The sequence below is a fragment of the Protomyctophum parallelum genome (genome assembly GCF_964188405.1).
Source record: "Protomyctophum parallelum genome assembly, chromosome: 4".
NCBI lineage: Eukaryota > Metazoa > Chordata > Actinopteri > Myctophiformes > Myctophidae > Protomyctophum > Protomyctophum parallelum.
In genome coordinates this window covers 24,192,611-24,214,105 of record NC_139700.1, presented here as the reverse complement: position 1 = coordinate 24,214,105, position 21,495 = coordinate 24,192,611, and the positions used below count along the sequence as shown (strand labels likewise).

General features: G+C 45.0%; 1 protein-coding gene across 2 annotated transcripts in view; it reads left to right on the top strand.

Annotated features, from left to right (window-relative positions):
• Positions 1-21,495, top strand: part of ldlrad3 (low density lipoprotein receptor class A domain containing 3) — a 108,506-nt gene that overhangs the window by 50,616 nt on the left and 36,395 nt on the right. For both annotated transcript variants that reach the window (XM_083763460.1, XM_083763459.1), the window contains 2 exons: positions 14-139; positions 2,434-2,568. In XM_083763460.1, the coding sequence (XP_083619586.1) occupies positions 14-139; positions 2,434-2,568 (261 nt within the window). The remainder of the gene's footprint in view (positions 1-13; positions 140-2,433; positions 2,569-21,495) is intronic.

Below are 21,495 nucleotides of genomic sequence, written 5' to 3'. Positions count from 1 at the left end.
GTCTTCCTCATAGCTAAGGTCAAGTCGAAGTGTGCCCCGACATTCTTCGCCTGTGCCAACGGGATCCACTGCATCATCGGACGCTTCCGCTGCAACGGCTTCAGCGACTGTCCCGACGGGAGTGACGAGGATAACTGCAGTGAGTTTTCTTGTGATTGTCAAATTCCATGACGGTGACTTGATTCAAGCCAGTGCATAATATGCTAAATTAATATCCCATTGTGCCCTAGTTGTTGTGATGTGTAACACATCCTCCCTTGACATCCCTAGCTGGCTTACTAAACAGCTTACACATTCAAATGCATAATTTGATTAATTTAACAATATGTAACTCAGACCTCAGAGAGTATACAAATACAACCAAATGGAATTTAGATTGCAATAAAAAATATAAATAAAATAAGCTGCCTCGTGAGATCTTGGTGGTCTCACGAGATCACAGAGTAATTTGTCTGAGAGACTCAAGTTACGCACCTCCCCTGTGGCTATTCACACAGACGGACTTGCCCTGTAGAACACAACGCTGTACTGAATGTGTGTACAGTACACAATATGTTAAATCAGACTTTATATTGATGCAAGATGATAACGTACTGTAAGTCAAGCTGAAACAGGCCATGAACAAACTCTGTTTGGAATGTCTCTCGCCGTAAAATGTCCTCCTTTTGTCACATTTCTTGTGTACCTTCATTTTATTTAAATCAAAATGTTAAAAAAGCGTGGGCTAAGTGTGTGTGCTTGTGTGCGTGCGTTATTTTATTTTATTACCTAAGCTTATTATAATTAGGCTATAGCATTAAGGTTAATTTATTTTCGCAAGAGGCCACGGTTCTCAGCACCAACCATGACCAGTGCATCGAGAGAAAAAGAGGGAAAGAAAGAGATGTCTGCAGTCTATAAATTAAGTTTCTACTGCATATATTATTTTATACATAAAGCACATACATTATGCATTAATAATCCTTGGTTGATGGGTCTTATAGTGGTATTGGGTTATGGTATCACAAAACGTCCCTGCATACTGCATACCTCATGGACTAATGCTGCATTCAGCGAGGCTCTGAATGTTGTGTGACATCACGTCTGAGTCGTGTACCCTGCATCAGACCCAGAGTAATCTAGTAAGAGAGTGGCGAGACGCTATAGACCATAGTCTAAGACAAGGCATTAAAAGGCCTATTTAACTAAAACAAATCAAATCAAATCAGTGTGAATACAGTGTTATTGCAGAAATAGAATATGACTTTGAAGATGTGCAGATCACAATGGGCTTTGACCTTTCTAGATATCTGGAAATGTCAACGGCAAGATTACACGGATCGAAAGAGGAAAACATTAATATTTGGTCTGGTATTGCAGATTTGGTCAAGGACATGTTTAGTCCTATTATTATTATTATTATTATTATTTTCCCCCCATTGCACAGTGGTAGGAATATTGAAGCAGGTGTGCATTTTGTGGCATCTTTGGTCCCGGGGGAGGGGTGGGTGGGATTGTTTGTTTGTTGTTTGTTTTTGTGTTCCTTTCTTTTGCTGTTGTACGTGTTACTTGTTTTGTTTTCTTTATTCATTCATGGTGTTTTATTGTGCTATTTTGTCTTAAATAAAAATAATTTGATAACAAAAAAAAGATGTGCAGATCACAACGAAACTATAGTGGGTGTTTAAATGTGGGTGTTTAAATGAACGGTTTTACAGTCAGTGTGGCCTGCACTTTATTAAACAAAGGAACATTTAACAAAGCGCGTACATTATCGTGGGCCGTAGCCAGTCCTCGCATGACCCCTGCTGCCCCTCTCTTTGCTTATAACTAATTAATATCTCCATCGTCAGCAGTGTTCCTGCCCTTCAGGGTCCCACATGCACAAATGTAATCTAACTATTCAATACCTGCCCCTAGGACATACCACGTCTCTACTGTGGAACTGTCGGTATCTTGCCCCAAGATAATTCTGCCTCATTTTGTACAGACTGGCAAAAACAGGATAAGAAATGCACTAATGTGCACTCGTGCAAAAATCTTGGGTACGTTTTGACGAGTTAAGTTAACACTGGGGATTTTGCTGTGTGCAGGACTTTTTTTAATTCATGTTTCCTATTCGCTTAATTTCCAATTTGATTTATATCAAATTCCCCTCATCAAATGCTCTACAGTAGCTTCCACATTGTACAGCGATGTGCTGAATGTAATTTCCCTTTGCTTCTCTGCATGTCTCTGAAACTTCAAAGCTGACGTTGTTCTTTTAAAATGGAACATATTAAAACAACAAAAATAAGTCGAATAATAAAATAAACCCTCATAATGTTTACCTTAACTTTTCTTTTTTAATACAAAACAAAGATGTGCTGACCAGAAACTGGCAGAGGATGATGAAAAGGTAGATTGTAACCCTAACCGCTGAGGCCTTTCTCTCTGCTCTGACCCTCACTGCAGCAGGTAACCCCTTGGTGTGCTCCGAGGCTCGCTTCAAGTGTCGCAATGGCCGCTGCGTGGACCGAAGCTTCCTGTGCAATGGTCAGGACAACTGTCAAGATAACAGCGACGAGGAGCACTGTCTCACCACAGCAGGTAGGCAGCCCTCTAAAAGCCTGAGTTATGTACTGTACTTACAGTAGTTGTCTGAGTCGTGCACTGGAAATAGCTGCTGCTCTGCAATAGCTTGTAGACCTGCTATTTGTGGTGCGTGCACAACTAACTGTATATCACTGTACTCACACATGAGACTCTCACAGTGAACTGGGCTATACTGTGTTCTTAGTAAAGAGTCATTTTGAGTGTGAAACTCTTCTAAGGAGGTTGTGTATAGAAGACAAATCCACGGAAGGGTGCCCTGGGCACACCCATAGCTGCGGTGTGCCATTGAGCGCTGCTTTACGCTGCAGCACTGATTAGCTATACCTGGCCTACAGGGCATTGCTCCATGGATTCGTCTATCGACGCACAGGCTCTGCATCTGCGTCTTTGCATAAGCGCTATGTACCGTATTCAGCCTTCATTCAGTCTTGTGTCTTCACTAGTGAACAGCCTTTTAAAGGGGCTAATAAACATCATTTAACCAGAGACTGTTCGATATATCAAGCACTAGATTGGCCGTCTGGGAATTGAAAGATTCCTGGTTCAATCCCCGGCTCCTCTAGGCTTTCTTTTGGAAGTGTTCCTAAAGAAAGACACTGAACCCCAAATTGCACCCCCTGGGACTACAAACTAGTGCTGATAGCACCAGTTTCAGAGGGTGCAGAAAACAAATAAAACAATTGCTTTCAATCTATGCACACTTATAGGCTACTATAGTATACGTTGCCTTGTACTGAATACATTATATTTGTGTGTTGAGACCCTTGAGGCCTTGCAACTTGACAAAATGACATTAGTATGAAACTATTTACACATAGCCTATTAATTATATACATTTACATAAATGTGTTTTGTTTATACAGTCTCACTGAACTTTTATACTAATGGAGATGATTGCCACTGATGGCTGCATGAGAGAACTGCATATACTGTATGAGCTAAATACTGCAGTAAGGTCTGGCCAATGTAATTTCTCGTTCTTCTAAAGCTTTGATCTCTGGCTGCATGCTTGTACACGGCCGTAGTGCACTGCAAATGTTAATGTAGCGATTTGCTAACACAGCAAGATATTGAAAGACTACATATGTCCTACACAGATTCAGCTTGTGCAGGCATGTGTCAGCACAACTACCGCTAAACCTGAGTCCATTTGGATTTGTTGCTATGTAGTATGTACCCAATGGCGCCATGCCAGCAGGGTTTCATAATAGCATAAATAGCTCGGGGCTGCTCCCAGTCCCAGTAACTTGTATGCTCGGAGTACAGATGTCATGTTTGTTTATTTCGATGCTGGATTGGAGAGGCTGATGTAATGTTGTACGAATCACAACAGAGTCTTGGTAAGTAGTGCATGAGCTCAGTGCGGCGCCAGCCTTTGCCACAGATCAAGGAACGTCGGCTCAGGGTCTCTTATTTTATTTATTTTATCGTCACCAGTGGCGGGGAGAGTGCAGGGGCATGACTGAGGAGTGAATGTACGGGTTTACTCACACACACGCAGGCACCCATCCACCCACCCACAGACACACACATGCACACGCACACACACACACACACACACACACACACACACACACACACACACACACACACACACACACACACACACACACACACACACACACACACACACACACACACACACACACGCGTGTCACACTTGCGCGCACATGCACGCTCACCTCATATTCCACTCTGACTTTGCCTCTCCCTTCATAATAAGCACAGACCTGCAGGTGACAGATAAGACATGCAATATCCGCTCTGAGGCACCTGAGCACAGCTTCAGCTCCTTCACTTCTCACTTTTTCGCCCCCCAAACCCCCCCCCCCCCCCCCTCTTCATTACTCGTTGCTCAAACGTTTGCATCGCATCTTTCAGGGGTTTTGAGTTTATTGAACCGTCGTTCAGCGATCAGCACGTCAGCTTGCTGTATCTGTGGAGACGTCATCGCTGCTGTCGTACCTTCCTCCTCCTTCTGTAGAGCTGTCGCATAATTAGCTCCACACCAACTCTTTTTTCCCCTTCAATGCTTTAGTCGTCGTCCCCCCCCTCACGCACTCACACTCACGCACACACTCGCACGCACGCACGCACGCACGCACACACACACACACACACACACACACACACACACACACGCACACGCGCGCGCACAATCTGATGTGAAAGCATTTGGCTTTTTTTGGACAAACTGAGCGTAGTAAAGACCCCGCTTTTGTTATCATTTATTTATTTATTTTTCGAGGGGGGGAATATTTGGATGAGAAGAGGGGAGGCGAGGAAGCAAACAGTGCTCTCTTGTGCATTTGTAAATGCATTGGTCCAGTCATTGCATAGAAAGATAGGGAGGGGGGGGGGGGGGGAGGCGTTATCGGGCCTAGTGGAGCCTGTAAGTGGTAACAGAGATATAGGATATAGAGAAGGAAAATGCAACACACTATAAGCGCTATATAGTAAGGCAGTGCACCCTCAGTCGGGACCAATGAATAGCAATTTCCTGAATAAAGCCAGAAGGAAGAGATTACGACGGTATGGAGCAATGAGATAGACGGCTGATCTGACGGGGAGAGACGGGGATTTGAAATGGATAGAACTGAGTTAAAAAAATGAATGAAATAGGCAGAAAAGGATGATGTGAGCAGGCCGTGCCCCAAGGCAGAGTGGCGTGGAAGAGTTGGGGTTCTCTTTTCCTCTCCCTGGTCGGAGGAAGCAGTGGTGCATCATTTTTACCCTCCCTGCAAACTCACCGTCGTCGAAGCGCACGGCATCATTCAGGGCACAGCTGACTTATATGGCCAGATGCTGCTGGAGCTCTGATGGAGGACCAGGAAGTCACACTGCATACACCATGGGACATGCACAGAGAGAGAGAGAGAGAGATAGGGGTGCATTCTGCACGCACAAAACACCGCATATTTCAATCTGCAAACATCACCCAATGACATTCACAAGAGTTGTTGATCAAGGTTGTTGAACATGACTTGTTTCAGGGCTGGACACTGCAGCAGTTGGCATAGTTGAGACTTTAACATAAAAGTCGTTAGAGTTGCTCCAGAAGCATTTTAATAGATTTTTAAAAGTAGGCATTAAAGTCTCCCCTTGCCCACTAATTAACACAGCAAGTATAAGAATGTCAGGTGACCTGGCTACTGTGTCAGAGTCCAGCAGAGATGGTGATTAATTCTCGCATCGCGAAGCCTTTGAGGCTGCTCAGAGAGAGAGAGAGAGAGAGAGAGAGATGGGGGGCAGAGAGAGAAAGAGAGATGGGGGGCAGAGAGAGAGAGAGAAAGAGAGATGGGGGGCAGAGAGAGAGAGAGAGAAAAGGAAAGAGACGGAATGTGAGCCAGAAAATGGTTCTAGGCCTCGGAAAGCTCTCAATAGGCTTTGTGTATTTATAAAGATACAGCTTTGTCTGATCACAGCATCAAAGGCTTTTGTTTTGGCAAGTTAAATGTGTGAATATGCATGCATGTGCACACGACACGTGTGGGTATGTGTTTATCAGTGTGTATGCCCACTTGTGCATGCGTACATGCATACTGTGCCGTATACCCACACATTTGCATTTGCATTCTCTCGGAGGACCTCAGACACTTATGCACATGCATTAAGAAATCTTCTCGACTGTTGCGGAGATGTAAAAAGGAATTGTGAGATTGGGAAATGAGTGCCCCCTCCTGCTGTTCAATAATACATGTTTGATGGTGCAGCCCTCCGTAACACACTGGGGACATTTACTCAGAACCCGTAAGGTCTCCTTAGTAGAAACAAATTAATTCCTTATATAAGCGACGAGTGCATGCAGTTCACAAACACTTTGACTGTCACAACACATTTATTCGGTCTGTTTACGGGTCTGCCATGTGACCCCTATCAGCGTAATCATCGGCCTACCGGTCATCATAATTATGTGTCAGCCAATTAAGGCACAGAGAGCCACAGAGGGCGCAGGGGGCTGACAAGAGAGACAGGAGCCAAACTAGGCTACTTCTTAATTATATTATTTAATTCATGCTTCTGGAGGAAGTAAATAAAATATTTTTTTTACCCAAGTCTTGACCCACAAAAATGTGTCCGCGACCCACAAATGGTTCCCGACCCACTGTTTGGGAAACATGCATTAGAGTTAGACTGTTGCATGACTACAGTGCAACCGCTTGGCACGCGCACAGTACGTCGCCGAGTCACAACCCGTGTGCGTCCTCAAGTTGCATGCGTGCCCATCTTAGAGTATATATTAATAGAGACTGCACCCGGAGGAAACCCTGAGGCCAAATGGACATTGTGGCCGAATTTGGTAGTGCAGCTGGAGCCTTTGATGCCGTTGACTATCATTGTGCACGTTCATGTTAATGGGCCCATGACACGTGAACGCTATGTTTCATACGTGAACGCGCGCAAATTATAGTCAACGGCCAGCGCGTTCATGTGTTTGGGCAAATCCCTCCCAGAATGCACTCTGTTCCTACCCGGAAGGAGGAGTGAAATCGCCTCATGCACTTTTGAGCAACTTAATGCAAGTGGATGGGAGGAGAAATCCGGTGCCGTCTCTATTAATATATACTCTAAGGTGCCCATGTGGATCTGCTCAGAGATGAAGCACCGCCTCCTCCTCTTAAGTGTTATAATTTAGCAGCAACATTAGGACAAATTGAAAGTTAAAAGTAGCCAATCAACATGCTGAAACGCATCCATCCGCAATTCATTACTTGTATGCTATTTGCACCGTCGTGTGCATAATGATAATGATAATGAATTTATTTATATAGCACATTTCAAGACATCCGTCGTGCTCATGTCACTGTTCGAGAGGGTACACTAGCGGTGTCAGAGCAGTCAGACTTTCTCACAGAAAGTTGCCGTGTGTGCCTGTGGAAATATGCCAATTTATTGTGTAACTTTTAACAAGCCTCTTAATGAGGATCTCTCTATCTTGCATGATGCTCATCAGGGGATATCGGCTTCTACAACAATGCCCAGCATCCAACTGAAAACATAAAATCAGCCATAGCTTCGTTTTCTCTCTCTCTCTCTCTCTCTCTCTCTCTCTCTCTCTCTCTCTCTCTCTCTCTCTCTCTCTCTCTCTCTCTCTCGGTTCACCTAAGAACTGAGGCCGATTATACAAATGCTTTCTAAACCAGTAGTTTTGTGTTTTGTGCCAGGACCCCCAGAATAGAACAAAAATAGCAGATGTACAAGCTTGTATATCTGCTATTTTTTAATAGCCAATGCTAAAACACTAAAAATGACACAGATGCTACTTTGTCGTATGACAACATAGCCAATATAGAGCGTGGCAGCGTCGCAGACTAACACAATATTTTGGACCAAACGAATATAACAAAAAAAAGTGTTACCTTCTTTCTAATTATTGAAAAATTGTGTTTGTTGTCATGATTTGTCACAACTCGAGTTGGCTTTGTACGAGGCTTAAAAGGTCTTTAAATAAATACTTTTTGAAATGTCTATGAGGAAAATGAACGGGGAATCATTTCCTGGGCCCTGGCAGGGGCGGAACTGCGACGCTCTATACACATCGCGGGGGAAATTAGATATTTTAATATTCACTTTTATTGTCTGTTTTCCTCGAATGGCTCATTTTAAACTCTGGTAATGAAGAAGAGAATGAATTTCAGTGAATAATATGTAGCTTTTCTATTTTGTTGCATCATCCTAACTGCCAGAACTACCATTTAGACCCATCTGTTCTGCATCTGTATCTTTTCATAAGCGCTCTGTACTTTATTCAGCAACCTGTCTTCACTGGACAGCCATTTAAAGGGGCTAATAAACATCATTCAGCCAGGTCTGTGTGTACAGGGACTGTTCTATATATCAAGCACTAATGCCTTGCTCACCATTAGCATCTCCACTAAACTAGTCATTTAGTATAAAGTGCCAGTGGCGTGATATATAGACAGAATAAAGAATGTCACCGTGACTAAAAGCGTTCGCTGTTGGTATCCTTTTAGATTGCTAATAGCTTTTTCAAACAGCCACCACATCCCTCCCATTGATTCCTGCCTGGCTTAGGGGGCTGAGAATATAGCCTCTATAGATTAAAATGACAACTTAATCCACATGTATTCTTTTTTTGCGGTGAAGGTGTGTGTTTGTGTGTGTGTGGCCGTGATGTCGGTCCGTCCGTGCCCCTCGCCATTAACACTAAGCGAGAGCTGGCAGTGAGAGAGAGAGAAAGCATGTGGGCGTGAGGTGTGAAATGCTATAAGGAAATATAATGGCAATAGCCTGATATGTGGGTGTGTGAAATGTAATAGCACCACTTTATCAGAGTCGACGTGTGCTCGTCGTGCACAAATGGGGGAGGTTGGCCCTGTCACCGCCACTAATTTGACCTCAGGGGGGCATGGTTTGGTTAGCCCAAACCATGCTCATGGACTTCTTCTAGAATCCTTGAAGGCGCCAGGTCTGCTGCGGAGGAGGGCCAAGCACTTGGCAAATCACCATGCCCACTGTCGGATATTCCTGGCGGCGTTGGCAGCATGTGGAGGAGGCACAGCTTTGCTGTGTCGTTTATGTATATAGCATTGTTAAGTTCAAGTGCTTTGCTCAACGGCGTGAACAATTGCTACATTTATATACAGTAAATGCCAACCAAGCACTCCAGGAGTGAATTCCATCGGAACGTCTTCCCTGTTCATATCCTTGCGGTAGTGCTTGCTTACTGTAAGACAAGTTGCTCTGGATGAAATGCCTAAAGTGTTGTTAAAACAGCTATCCTATACAGTATATATACTGTACCTGCGATTTCTACCGCTCTTCGAGAGAAAATCCCTGTTTGCCAAGGGCAGATATTGCACGTACAGTATGAGCTTCAGGCAGTCTATACTGCCCCCTGAAGAGAGACCACCTCCAACCACTGCAGATGTGCCATTTCAATTGTATTAACATGAGTCACATGTGACAGACACTACAAGTGTAACAATGGTTGAAAAGTGCTCATGTAACCAAATTGAGAGTTGTTTGTACACTCTCAGAGTTAAATTGACACTGATTCATGTTACTCTGTATTCATTCAACATCCCTTTTGCTTTGTTTTGTGTCTCGTTTTGTCTGGTTTTGTTTTCAGCTGGCGGTGAATCTGTTTATCCTCCATAGTACCCTATCCCTCTTTTGTTATGCTCTCTTCCTGTTCACCCTATTCCCTGGTTTACAAGTGGCCCTCTACTCAGTCTAGTGTAATGCCCCTCGTTCCCATTGGCTCTGCCCAAAGAGGGCACTCCTCCCTGTGCATGCGTGCGTGCATGAATCTCCCCTGTCCTTGAACCACGGCCAGTCAGCCCTCGCTCTCCAAGCCCCCTGAAATTAACAACCTTTCCCTCCTACATCTAACCTCATTCAGTCACCATGGTGACGGTGGTCAAGCGACGACCTGCGCCCACAGGCTTGGAGAGGAATTCTGCTCAGGACAAAAGCTCCAGTGTTCCCATTAGTGGGAGGGTGTGCGTGCGTGGGTGCGTGTGTGCGTGCGTGCGTGTGTGTGCTGCCTGTGTGCGTGCTTGTGTGTGTGTGTGTGTGTGTGGGTGTGCTCACTCATCCATTGGCTGGCAGTAGATAGGTGGTGAGATCACTATGTAAAGTGTGTTATGTCTGTTTGAATAATAGTGCTCATGGGTTCTCTCTCTCTCTCTCTCTCTCTCTCTATTGCTCCCTCATTCCATTGCAGTGACTCTGCATTAGCATTGTTTCAATCATTTACCTCCACTTTTGCAAAAAAAAAACAGCATCTCGACTTAACTTAGTAACATTTCTAGACAACTCAGTAACAGTTCTACCTCGACGTCAGTCCAAGCAAAGAATTTAATATATTTTAATGTTTTCGCCAATGCTGTTCTGTTATGTTGCTGCTCTTCCTCTGTGATATTTAGAGTATGTGAATGATCAGCTGAAATGCCCTACATGACGTACCTGGCACATGTATGCCCAATGTACAGTACAGTGAATGATTAGGTGATATACCACACATGCCCAGTGGTATGCCACTGATTGGTCCAGTGGTTTGCAAGACTGTATATATTCTAGATGGCTCAGCCCCTACACGCGGCAGCACCACACCGGAAAAATGGTGTAACTGCAACTTGGCGAAGCTGTAGCCAGCTCACAGGCACGAGCCTATGAGCCTGTGAGCATGAAAACGTACACTTGACTATGGTAGATTTGAGGCTGCAATAGTGCTATCGCTTAGTTAGCACCGCAGCCACGGTCCGTTGTCAAACATTATAAACAATGAGGAACAGCACAAACCATCATGTGCACTATAGATGCGTGCATTGAGATTAGCATAATGGAAGCAACATGATCTAGAACTGACTACGTCTAGTATTTGGCTTGTTCTCCTTTCAATATGATTTTAATTCAGACCATAGTGTTGTTCCCATCTCTGGTGGCATTGTCGTGGCCCAAGAAAAAGTGAAAAATGCTGTTTTTGCATTCAAATTGCGAACTACAGTTAAGAGGTAATGTGCAAAGGAATTCATTCTCTTTGATGGCCTTGATGAATGTTTGGCGAAAATAGAGAAACTTTTCAGACATGCCCAGAGCTCAATTTAATTTCCCCATATTATCCCCCCCCCCCCCCCCCCCCCCCCCCCCTTATACCACGTTGTATTTTCTTCATACATGCCTAATGCACACGTCCATAAGAAGCTAAGTCCCTTAGTCTCATTACAACTATAATACGCTCTAATAAATCACTGAGGTTTAATCCCGGAACCGATGTCACAGCATTATGTGTGCATTACACGCACTGCAGGCATGGAAGGAGCGTTTTGACACATTTCGCAGAGTTTCGGAGGAGACGAGCACTGTATTTTGGCATCAACAGATGCCTGCTTCAGCACCAATCTCTATACGCTGCTTCAGCACCAATCTCTATACGCTGCCCTTTTGGCTGATCATGGCGCACTTAACATCTAGTGTGATTGACCATCGGGTCAGATGCACCTAATTGGAGTGGCTGTATTCCAACCCATTTAGCTTCACTTAAATGGAATTGCCTTCAGGGGTGGGAACGCTTCGTCCCGGTGACTGAAGCCTGCAATATCATTACATGCATGGTTTTCTCCGTGGTGCACGTCGTGTACTATTAGTCAGAGGCCGGCGCGCTAGAGGACGTGGTGCAGCGCCGCTCGTTGCACCGAGAAGGACCATTATCTGTATGTGCTAATAGGATAATGGACCCACGGAATTGCGAGTAAACAATAGACAGTGAGCGAGTGAGTGATGCACTGGGTGTCGCTCGGCCCAACGCTGCATACAGTGGGCCAGCCCTGTTATCCACGATGTACGTTTTGTGCCAGTGCTGTACTGTACGGGGGCATTCATAAATGATACTGAGGCGGCGTAGATGTGCCACCAGACAGAGAGCCTCGAAATTAGGTGTGTGCGACCGTGCGTGCGTGCATGTGTGAGGTATGAGCGTTTGTGTGCTCGAAATCTAATGCCTGAGAGAGAGAGAGAGAGGGGGGAGAGAGAGAGAGAGGAGGAGAGAGAGAGAGAGAGAGAGAGAGAGAGAGAGAGAGAGAGAGAGAGAGGGGGGGGGAGAGAGAGAGAGAGAGGAGGAGAGAGAGAGAGAGGAGACAAGAGACAGAGAGTGATAGAGAAAAGCGAGTGATTGCATGTCAGAGTGTGAGAGGTAGAAATGTGCGGTGGATGAGAGTGGGAATGAAAAAGGGCAAGATGTGAGAGTGATGGAAGGTATGGAGCAACAACAGTGGAGGAAGAAAGGGATAGAAAGAGAGTGATAGAGGAATAGAAAGAAAGAAATTGCTCTCTGGATTCATTGTGCGGAGAGACACAGAGGGATACAGGAAAGGAGGCCAAGGAGTGAAGGGTAAGGAAACGGCCAGGAGAGGTGAGAAGGGAGCAGGTGAGACAGTGAGAGTATCTGACGGGAAGAGACGCCCAGCGCAGGAAGATAATGGAGAGGAGGATGGTGTCCTGAAAGGAGCGGAGGAAGAAAGACCTAGAGGACATTAAGATAGAGAGTGCGGCAGCGCACGCACGCACGCGCGTGTGTGTGTGTGTGTGTGTGTGTGTGTGTGTGTGTGTGTGTGTGTGTGTGTGTGTGTGTGTGTGTGTGTGTGTGTGTGTGTGTGTGTGTGTGTGTGTGTGTGTGTGTGTGTGTGTGTGTGTGTGTGTGTGTGTGTGTGTGCATCATAGACTGTAAAAAATATGGACAAAGCGTTCCCCGGGTCTAACATGAACGTAAAATGAAGCCTGTAATAATATGCTAATTCCTGATGTAAGTCGCCATCTTTGGTACCAGCTGGCCATTGGCTGGCTCCGTTTTGTATACCAGCTGGTCATTGGCTGCCCAGACAACGAGGCGGGACTTCCCCCCTTCTTCTCCGTTGGTTTTTATTTTGACTCGAGTGGGAGGGGAATCCCGATCATAGACTGTAATGGTAGCCACGCCCCTCAGAACATACGCGATGGGTTTTTTTCTTTATGGTCATTTTTTTAATTAATGGGACCATAATTTTCCAAAAAGAATATTATGACATTAGAAATGAGACTTTAAACTAGTGACTGGAAGAAGAAAGTATTCATGACCATGTTTATTAAGGTAATACAGTCTAGGTGAAGTTGGGCCAAAATACATGGGCCTCTATGGAGCTATGGGGCTTTTTGGGTCCGGTCCAGCGCCACAACAGGCCATTATATGAACTACCGATTTCAAATGAGGCTTCACAAAATATCTGGCTGACTGCCCCCCTGGTGTGCATGCATGTGCGTGTGTGATGGATTAGTCCATGCATGCAGCACTGCTCTCGTTAGTGGTAATTATTGGACTCTGTGGCCTGTTTCTGTCTTAGTTTTCTCTCTTTTTCTCTCTCTCCCCCTCCCCCACCTCTCATTCTCTCTCTCTGTCTCTCTCTCTCTCTCTCTCTCTCTCTCTCTCTCTCTCTCTCTCTCTCTCTCTCTCTCTCTCTCTCTGTCTCTCTCTCTCAATTCAATTCAAAGGAGCTTTATTGGCATGCATGAGAAAACATACGTTTACACTGCCAAAGTATCTATCTATTTGTATTCTCTCAGTCTTTCTCGAATACGGTCAAACGTTTTTCTGTCTTATGCTGCTCAGCATTGATCCCCCTCTCCTTGAGGGAGAGGTAATTCCCGACCTTTCCTCACTGTTTCTCCTTCCCACCATACAATCTCGTGCACCCCAACCCCCCCCCCCCCCCCTTTTTCTCCTTTCTCCTCTGGCGGTCTCGTGGTTGCTTTGTTCAGAGGAGTGCAACTTAAACACAACGCTTGAAATGGAAATTCTTTTCAGCTCCCGTGGCAGTGTTTCTATTCTCTCTCTCTCTCTCTCTCTCTCTCTCTCTCTCTCTCTCTCTCGTGCGTGCGTGCCTGCGTGTGGTTCTTATAGCTGGATATGACTACGGACACCCTTAGTGGGTGTCCTGACACCCACTTCATTCAGATTTTTTTTTTTAAATGTCCGTGGCTAGCGATGAGGGCTGGAGCCAGGCTAGACACCCACGGGTTAAGAGCTGGCATTGAGAGAATGTGGATATTCAGAGAGGAAGTAAACTAGAGAGACAGAGAGAGAGAGAGATGAAGAGACTCATGAGCCTCAGAGAGGTGTTGTGTTGTTTTGTTTCACCTTTGCCCCTCCTCTCAAGCAGATTTATTTGGTAGTCAAGATGTGCAGGTTTGTTTGCCTGTTTGCCACACACACACACACACACACACACACACACACACACACACATACACACACACACATACAGGTTGGCTTCTCTAGACCTGAGGGGGCGGAGGGGTACATAGAGTTCGAGAAGATCGGAGAGGTACCGTAGGGGGGGAGCGAGGTTGTTGAGTGCTTTTTACGTGGTGATCAGGATTTTGTAGTGAATTCTTTATTTGACGGACAGTGGAGTTTTGCATGTGTTGGAGTTTATTGAGGACTTTGGAGGTGGTGCCGTTGAGGATACTGTTGCAGTAATCATTCCGGGATGTGTGGATGAGTGTGTGGATGAGTGTTTCGGTGGCTGAGAAGGTCAGAGAGGGCCGGAGGCGGGCAATGTTCCTGAGGTTAAAGAAGGCAGTTTTGGTGATCTGGTTTATGTGGGGGAGGAATGAGAGGGTGGAATCGAATGTGAGACCAAGGTTGCGGATGTAGGGGGAGGTTGTTACAGTGGAGCCGTTGATGTTGAGGGGGAAGTTCTGGGATAATGGATAATAGATATCTTAAAGGCAATGGCACCTGGCACACTGATTGGTTTAAGTTGCGTAACACCCAAACCACATACCTATGCATAATGTAATGGTTAGCGGATGTGTTTCAAGGATTTAGGCGGTGGCATAAGATAGCCCAGTTAACGGGGGAACGCCTTTTACACAATACTAAATCCCCAAATTAAGGAAAAAGTGCCCCTGACACAAGATAGGGCCCCATAAGCTGATTGTCTCTGTTTCTGCTAGGATTACTTTCAAGGAATAGTTTGCAGTTGCAATAGCTCATTTATTCAGCAATGTCTGTAAGCTGTAGCAGTCTACGGCAAAGGCTTATAGCATTTTGTACAGTATGTTCACTTCCTGCAGCTACATTGATGTTTTCATATTATCATAAAACATTTCAGGGATGTTTTATTTTGTTGAGGAATTCTAGGTCAGTCAGGATGTTGCGGCAAACAGAGTCCGAGACACTTTTTATTATAACATCTCCTGACGGGGGGGGAAACCTCATATGTCCAAAACTTTAGAGGATTCACATTGAAAAGTAGCAGAGGTAGCAGATCTACAAGCTCAAAAGCTCGAGCTTGTGGATCTTCTACTGATGCTTTCGTTTGACGGTATAGGGAGATCAATTAGGGCGTTCATTTACAAAAAAACAAGCGCGGTCTCCGTTGTGCATCACAGTGTTTATATATTTCGTAGCAGAGTGTGGTCTGGGTACAGACGTACTTCCGCGGTGCGTGTGTCATAGCTTAGAAGGCAGCCAATCATAACTAGGTCGCTACTACGCGATTGGCTGGCTCTGTTTCAGCGGCGTTTCAGAGTATGAGGTCAGACTCCTATTGGTTTAGGTGGCATGGGGTCAGACTCTCATTGATGACTAGGTCGCTTAAATTTCATGAGCTGTTATAGAAGATAGAGATAGGAGGTTTCTGCCCGACAGCGACAATAAGATACTATATACTATAATAAGTTTATTAGATGGGAGTTGTACATTAAACACCCATGGTTAAACACCCCAATCGCCCAGGACGAAGTTCACCGTCCTTTCAATTAGTAACACCCAGCGCCCTGGACGAAGGTTTATCCAAAAGACGAAGATTATTGATATCACAACCGATCGCTCCACAGCCTAGGAGCATTGTCAGAATTATAATTTGTTAAATTGGAATAAGGGCTACGTTAAGACCTCCATATTATTATGGTCAATGTCTGTGTGAAAAGTGGGAGTGATTGGTGCAGGCAGTGAGGAGCTACGGCAGTCGCAGTGACAGACAGACACACATTCAGACATTGTCAGAATATGATTATAGTATGATGATGATGATGATAATATTCATATTGTCAGGGCATATCCTATAAGACCATTGTGAACAACATCATAACAAGACCGTACAGTGAATGTTAGGCAAAGGCAAACCCATCACTTTTAAGTGTCCAAACACTCACTACAGTACACTGAGTCCTGCTGTTTTGATGTACGGTTCTTGCATGCGCATGCATAATTGATTGTGGCTCTGTTATTTGTTTCTGTAGTACAGCATATTTGCCAGTAAACAGTGGAGATCTAGGGTGATGTGCATCATCCCTGGAGATGTGTGACTGCGTGCGGCGCTGTCGAGACTTTTTGTGTTCTTCAGGAAATGTTCACTCAGCTATTTCCAGCTGTGCGGCACATTTGATGTGCAAGTAAATGCAAATGGGTGTGCACTGTGCAGTGCTATGGAGGGCAAAGGAAAGGGACAGAGGGAGAGTGTGAGATGGTGTAGCAGGATAGTTTGTTCAGAGAAAGAGAGCAAGAGACACTGATATACTTTACTCTCAGTTTGTATTGTGAACCAAACCAGGCTTCCTGCTGACAGGGACACAAATGTTTTAGTGTTTCTACTCTCTGCCCCTCATTGTGTTCCCAGGCATCACCCTGCAGTATCCACTCCACTCTCTTGCCTTTAGAGTTTTCGATCCCCTCGACTGGCACATCAACACAGAAACTAGCATCCTTAATGCGATTCCCTCTGGCTATGGGTAATGCTCAGCTGGATGCTGCAGATGGCTTGTGCCATGCACTGCTGTAGCTTCTATATTAAAGTCTGTTTTGTTTTTTATTAGTTTTCTCTTTTTAACTTTTTCTCCAAATGTTGTCGTTATGCCAATTTCCAATTCCCCCTTGAACGGTATAGTCCCTTGTCACTGCTTACCCATTCTGGCTCGTTGAGGATGGTGTAGACCAGGGGTTCTCAACGTTTTTGGCTGGGGACCCCTGGAAATGCTTTGGCCATGTCTCGCGACCTCTGCCTTCATTTCCATTTTCCAGCCATTCAGTTGCAAAAATAAATAAATAAAAAAGTTTAAATAATCTGCCCCCCCCCCCCCCCCCCCAAAATAATTTGGCGACCCCCCTGAGGGGTCGCGACCCACGGGTAAAGAACCCCTGGTGTAGACGAGCTTGTGTGTCCTTCGAACACGTGCCGTCACTGGAATTTTGTGTAATTTTATATAAATCCCCTCCTTTTCAAGGACTCAGTCAGATGTGCCTCAGTGTATATTATATGAGTGTTTTTCTATGCCAGCCTAACTTTGTGAACCTTACATGGAACAAATGACCCCACATTTTCCTGATAATATGCTTATTCAAGGACTCTGATGAGACCTAGTATTAATTATGTGTAGGTTGCACTTTTGGTACATGTTGGCTGTGTAGTCATGGTTGTTTACATGAATGCCATAAAATGTGTCACTTCCTGTGTTTGTAGCATTCAACGGTGATGAAGACTTGAGGGTCGAAACGCGTTCGTTGTTGCTCTGCAGCTACCATGCCAACTCTTCTAAGAATAATAAAAAGAGTGCCTTAAAACAAGAGTCCGCGAGTGCTGGTATTTTCTCTTTTAGAGTTTACTTTTTGTATAGTTACTGACCCAACCACGCACCCGGTAAATGCTCAAGAGTCTTTAAGAGAGTTGGAGTTGTGCAAGCTACTACCTGATAGCCAAGATATTTTCTCTGAAGGAAAACTTAAACTTTTCATATAAGCACTTACTCCTGCTTTTCTTGAAGGCAAAAAAAGTAATCATATTAGTTGAAATACAATAATATGGCTGTGTGCACATCGCGCTGCCATTTACTGCAGGCACGCAGTGTTGTTAACTTTTAATTAACATTAAATACGAAATAATCTGAATTCAGACTAGGAATACCATGTGCCCATGCCCTAAGCACCCTGCAGTGCAGTAGTTATCTTTATAATTTCTCACGTGATTGTTGATTGTTGTTGAAATGAAATACGACATCAAGCCATACGCTATCTCAACATCATAGTAACCATCGGTGCGGTGTGGAGAGAGGTGCATTCAACATCATAGTAACCATCGGTGTGTTGTGGAGAGAGGTGCATTCAATATCATAGTAACCATCGGTGAGGTGTGGAGACAGAGAGGTGCATTCAACATCATAGTAACCATCGGTGAGGTGTGGATACAGAGAGGTGCATTCAACATCATAGTAACCATCGGTGAGGTGTGGAGACAGAGAGGTGCATTCAACATCATAGTAACCATCGGTGCAGTGTGGAGACAGAGAGGTGCATTCAACATCATAGTAACCATCGGTGCGGTGTGGAGACAGAGGTGCATTCAACATCATAGTAACCATCGGTGCGGTGTGGAGAGAGGTGCATTCAGCATCATAGTAACCATCGGTGCGGTGTGGAGAGAGGTGCATTCAGAATCATAGTAACCATCAGTGCGGTGTGGAGAGAGGTGCATTCAGCATTCAACCGACCAGTCTGTGGTAGTTTGGTGTGGGGACAGTGGGACACCTGTCTGTGGTAGTTTGGTGTGGGGACAGCGGGACACCAGTCTGTGGTAGTTTGGTGTGGGGACAGCGGGACACCTGTCTGTGGTAGTTTGGTGTGGGGACAGCGGGACACCAGTCTGTGGTAGTTTGGTGTGGGGACAGCGGGACACCAGTCTGTGGTAGTTTGGTGTGGGGACAGCGGGACACCTGTCTGTGGTAGTTTGGTGTGGGGACAGCGGGACACCAGTCTGTGGTAGTTTGGTGTGGGGACAGCGGGACACCAGTCTGTGGTAGTTTGGTGTGGGGACAGTGGGACACCTGTCTGTGGTAGTTTGGTGTGGGGACAGCGGGACACCAGTCTGTGGTAGTTTGGTGTGGGGACAGCGGGACACCTGTCTGTGGTAGTTTGGTGTGGGGACAGCGGGACACCTTAACATGTCTGTGGTAGTTTGGTGTGGGGACAGCGGCACACCTTCAAGCCCTACACACACCGTCTGCGAACGCCCCGCGTCAAAAAAGCCGCCTCCGTTATTTTCAATGAACCTATCCCACACCGGCGGCGTCTGACGTGTGTTCACGCCTCGCCTGACACTCCGATACGCCACCGTTCTATTTTCCAGGCGTTTCCAACGCTGTGGAGACAGATCTCCACAGTGGTGGGAGCTTAAAGGTCACATACTTCGACAACTAACTGATGTCTTGGGAGTAGTAATACAAGTAATACATTCTCTTTTGTGTGAACGAGGGGTGAGTTTCTTGTAGTAGCCTATGAACCTTTTAATATGAGTTTTGTACTAAAAAAACCCAGATATTTTCTGTCTGGGTCATTATTAACACATTGTGTGTGTGTGTGTGTGTGTGTGTGTGTGTGTGTGTGCACGTGAGCGTGCGTGTGTGAGTGAGCTAGAAAGAAATCGATAAGTAGGAAATGATGCAGCAGCAGTCTGTGGGTGGGTGGGTTGTGAACTTGTGATATACATTGAGTTGTCACTTTTAATGACTGGGGGGGGGGGGGGGGGGTCTGTCAATGTCTGTCAATGTTTTGCAGTAACCCATTTAAAGAAACTCCTGCTGAGACTAAGCGGAGAGTATAAACAATGAACATGACTTGATTGCATAAAAAAGACATCTCGGAGGAAGTCAGCAAGAAGCAGCCAAGCAAACAAACAAAAGATCATTACCATAAGTGAGCCTTCAGTAGAGATCCTGAGCAAATACGTGAAGGAGAGAAAGAAAAGGGGGGACTGAAATTCAGTCCGGAACAGTTGGATGAAGCGGCCAAAGCAAAAGATCATAATAATAAAATAAAATAAATGGCAGTAATTTTCAAAATATTGAAAGTAGTTTGACCAAGTCTGACAGTTGGCTCCACTCTGGGACAGGCTGGCCACTGGCCCATGCCATGCTATTTTTGATACAGTACAGTATATGTATGATATGCTTATGTTTTGTTTAAAGATGATTGTGTCATGGGGGCACGGTGGCACAGTCGATATCGCTGTCGCCTCACAGCTGGAAGGTCCCAAATTTGATTTCCTCCACGGGTGCTGGTGGCATGTTCGCATCATCAGCGCTCATACCCTAGGTGGGGTTGGTGAAATGGCCTTGCTGTGGGAAGTTTGCATCTTCTCACCATGTCCCCTAGGCCTAGAGTAGTCAGGCGTTAAGAAGCCGCTCATGCATTGAAGGCATGAGGAATAAGCCTGAGTTCAGTTTGGGGCTTTCCCCAGGTTGGCAGAGGGAGAGTAGCACCCAGGATTACATCTTAATTGGCACCGGGTGAAAAAATGGGTTACAAAAAGCTTTGGATAAAAATGTGCAGGAAATAAAAAAGATAATTGTGTCATTTTAGAAATTCTATAATTAAAAACACTTTGAAAACCATCCACCGCCTGGTTCGACCTGGAATGAACTGGCCATCTGGCAGTTATCCCAAACTTCTCAATGGCCAGTCCACCCCAACAGCAAGCGGCCTGTTTTTAGATTATAAAATCTACGGTATGCAAACTATGCATACATGCATAATTAATTGCGGAGATGCAATGATGTTGTTTTGATTCCGTTTTTTCTTTGGGGTTTTTTGCCTTCAGTGACGACGCCTAGCAGCGTCACTAGACGACAGTGAGGCTGGTCATTGCGGGCCCCCGACCGCCAGGGCCCAAACACAACAGTTGTCTGCGCCACACTAGTTACGCACCTGACGATGCCGCTGTATTATTTTCCACTAATTCGCAGAGGTCTAGAATGTTGTGCACATACTGTCAGCTACTTACAGCTGTGTGGCACACCGCCACAGTGTGCAAGTGCAGGAACATTTGCACATCAACTTTGCAAATGGATGTGCAACAAAATGAATATGGAGTTTTCGGATTTAAAAAAATCTTTGGATTACTTCGAAATAAATAAATTTTAGTTTGGAGTGAAACGGTTATGGTGGGAGGGTATAATGGAGTATAATGGAGGATCACAAAAAAGTTTGAATTGCTTCAAACACAGTGACATTATCTTATACAGTAGTTTCATGGATTGAAATGATTATATTAGGTTGCAATCTTTACTCACACACTGTGCTCATAAATAACTTTTCCTGTCCATGTAAATTATGCACCATCTATCTATTCTTAGGAGCTAATATGAGTGAAATCTTCACACTGTAGAACCCTTGGTTTCCTATTCCCTTCAAATAAGGAGCAGCTCTCACACAGCTTTGAAGGTTTGCACTGAAAAACATGTACCAACTCAGGTGACATGTTTCCCTCACGGCCGATCAGAGCTAAAACCTATAAATTCACGTGGCATATCTACTGCAGACTGAGTCACTTGTTTCAGGCTGATGCTTATTGTAACCTTTCCTGCCAAAGACAAGAGCTTGATTTTAATCTGTGTTTAGTTGATTCTTTGTTAGAATATACTTAAATA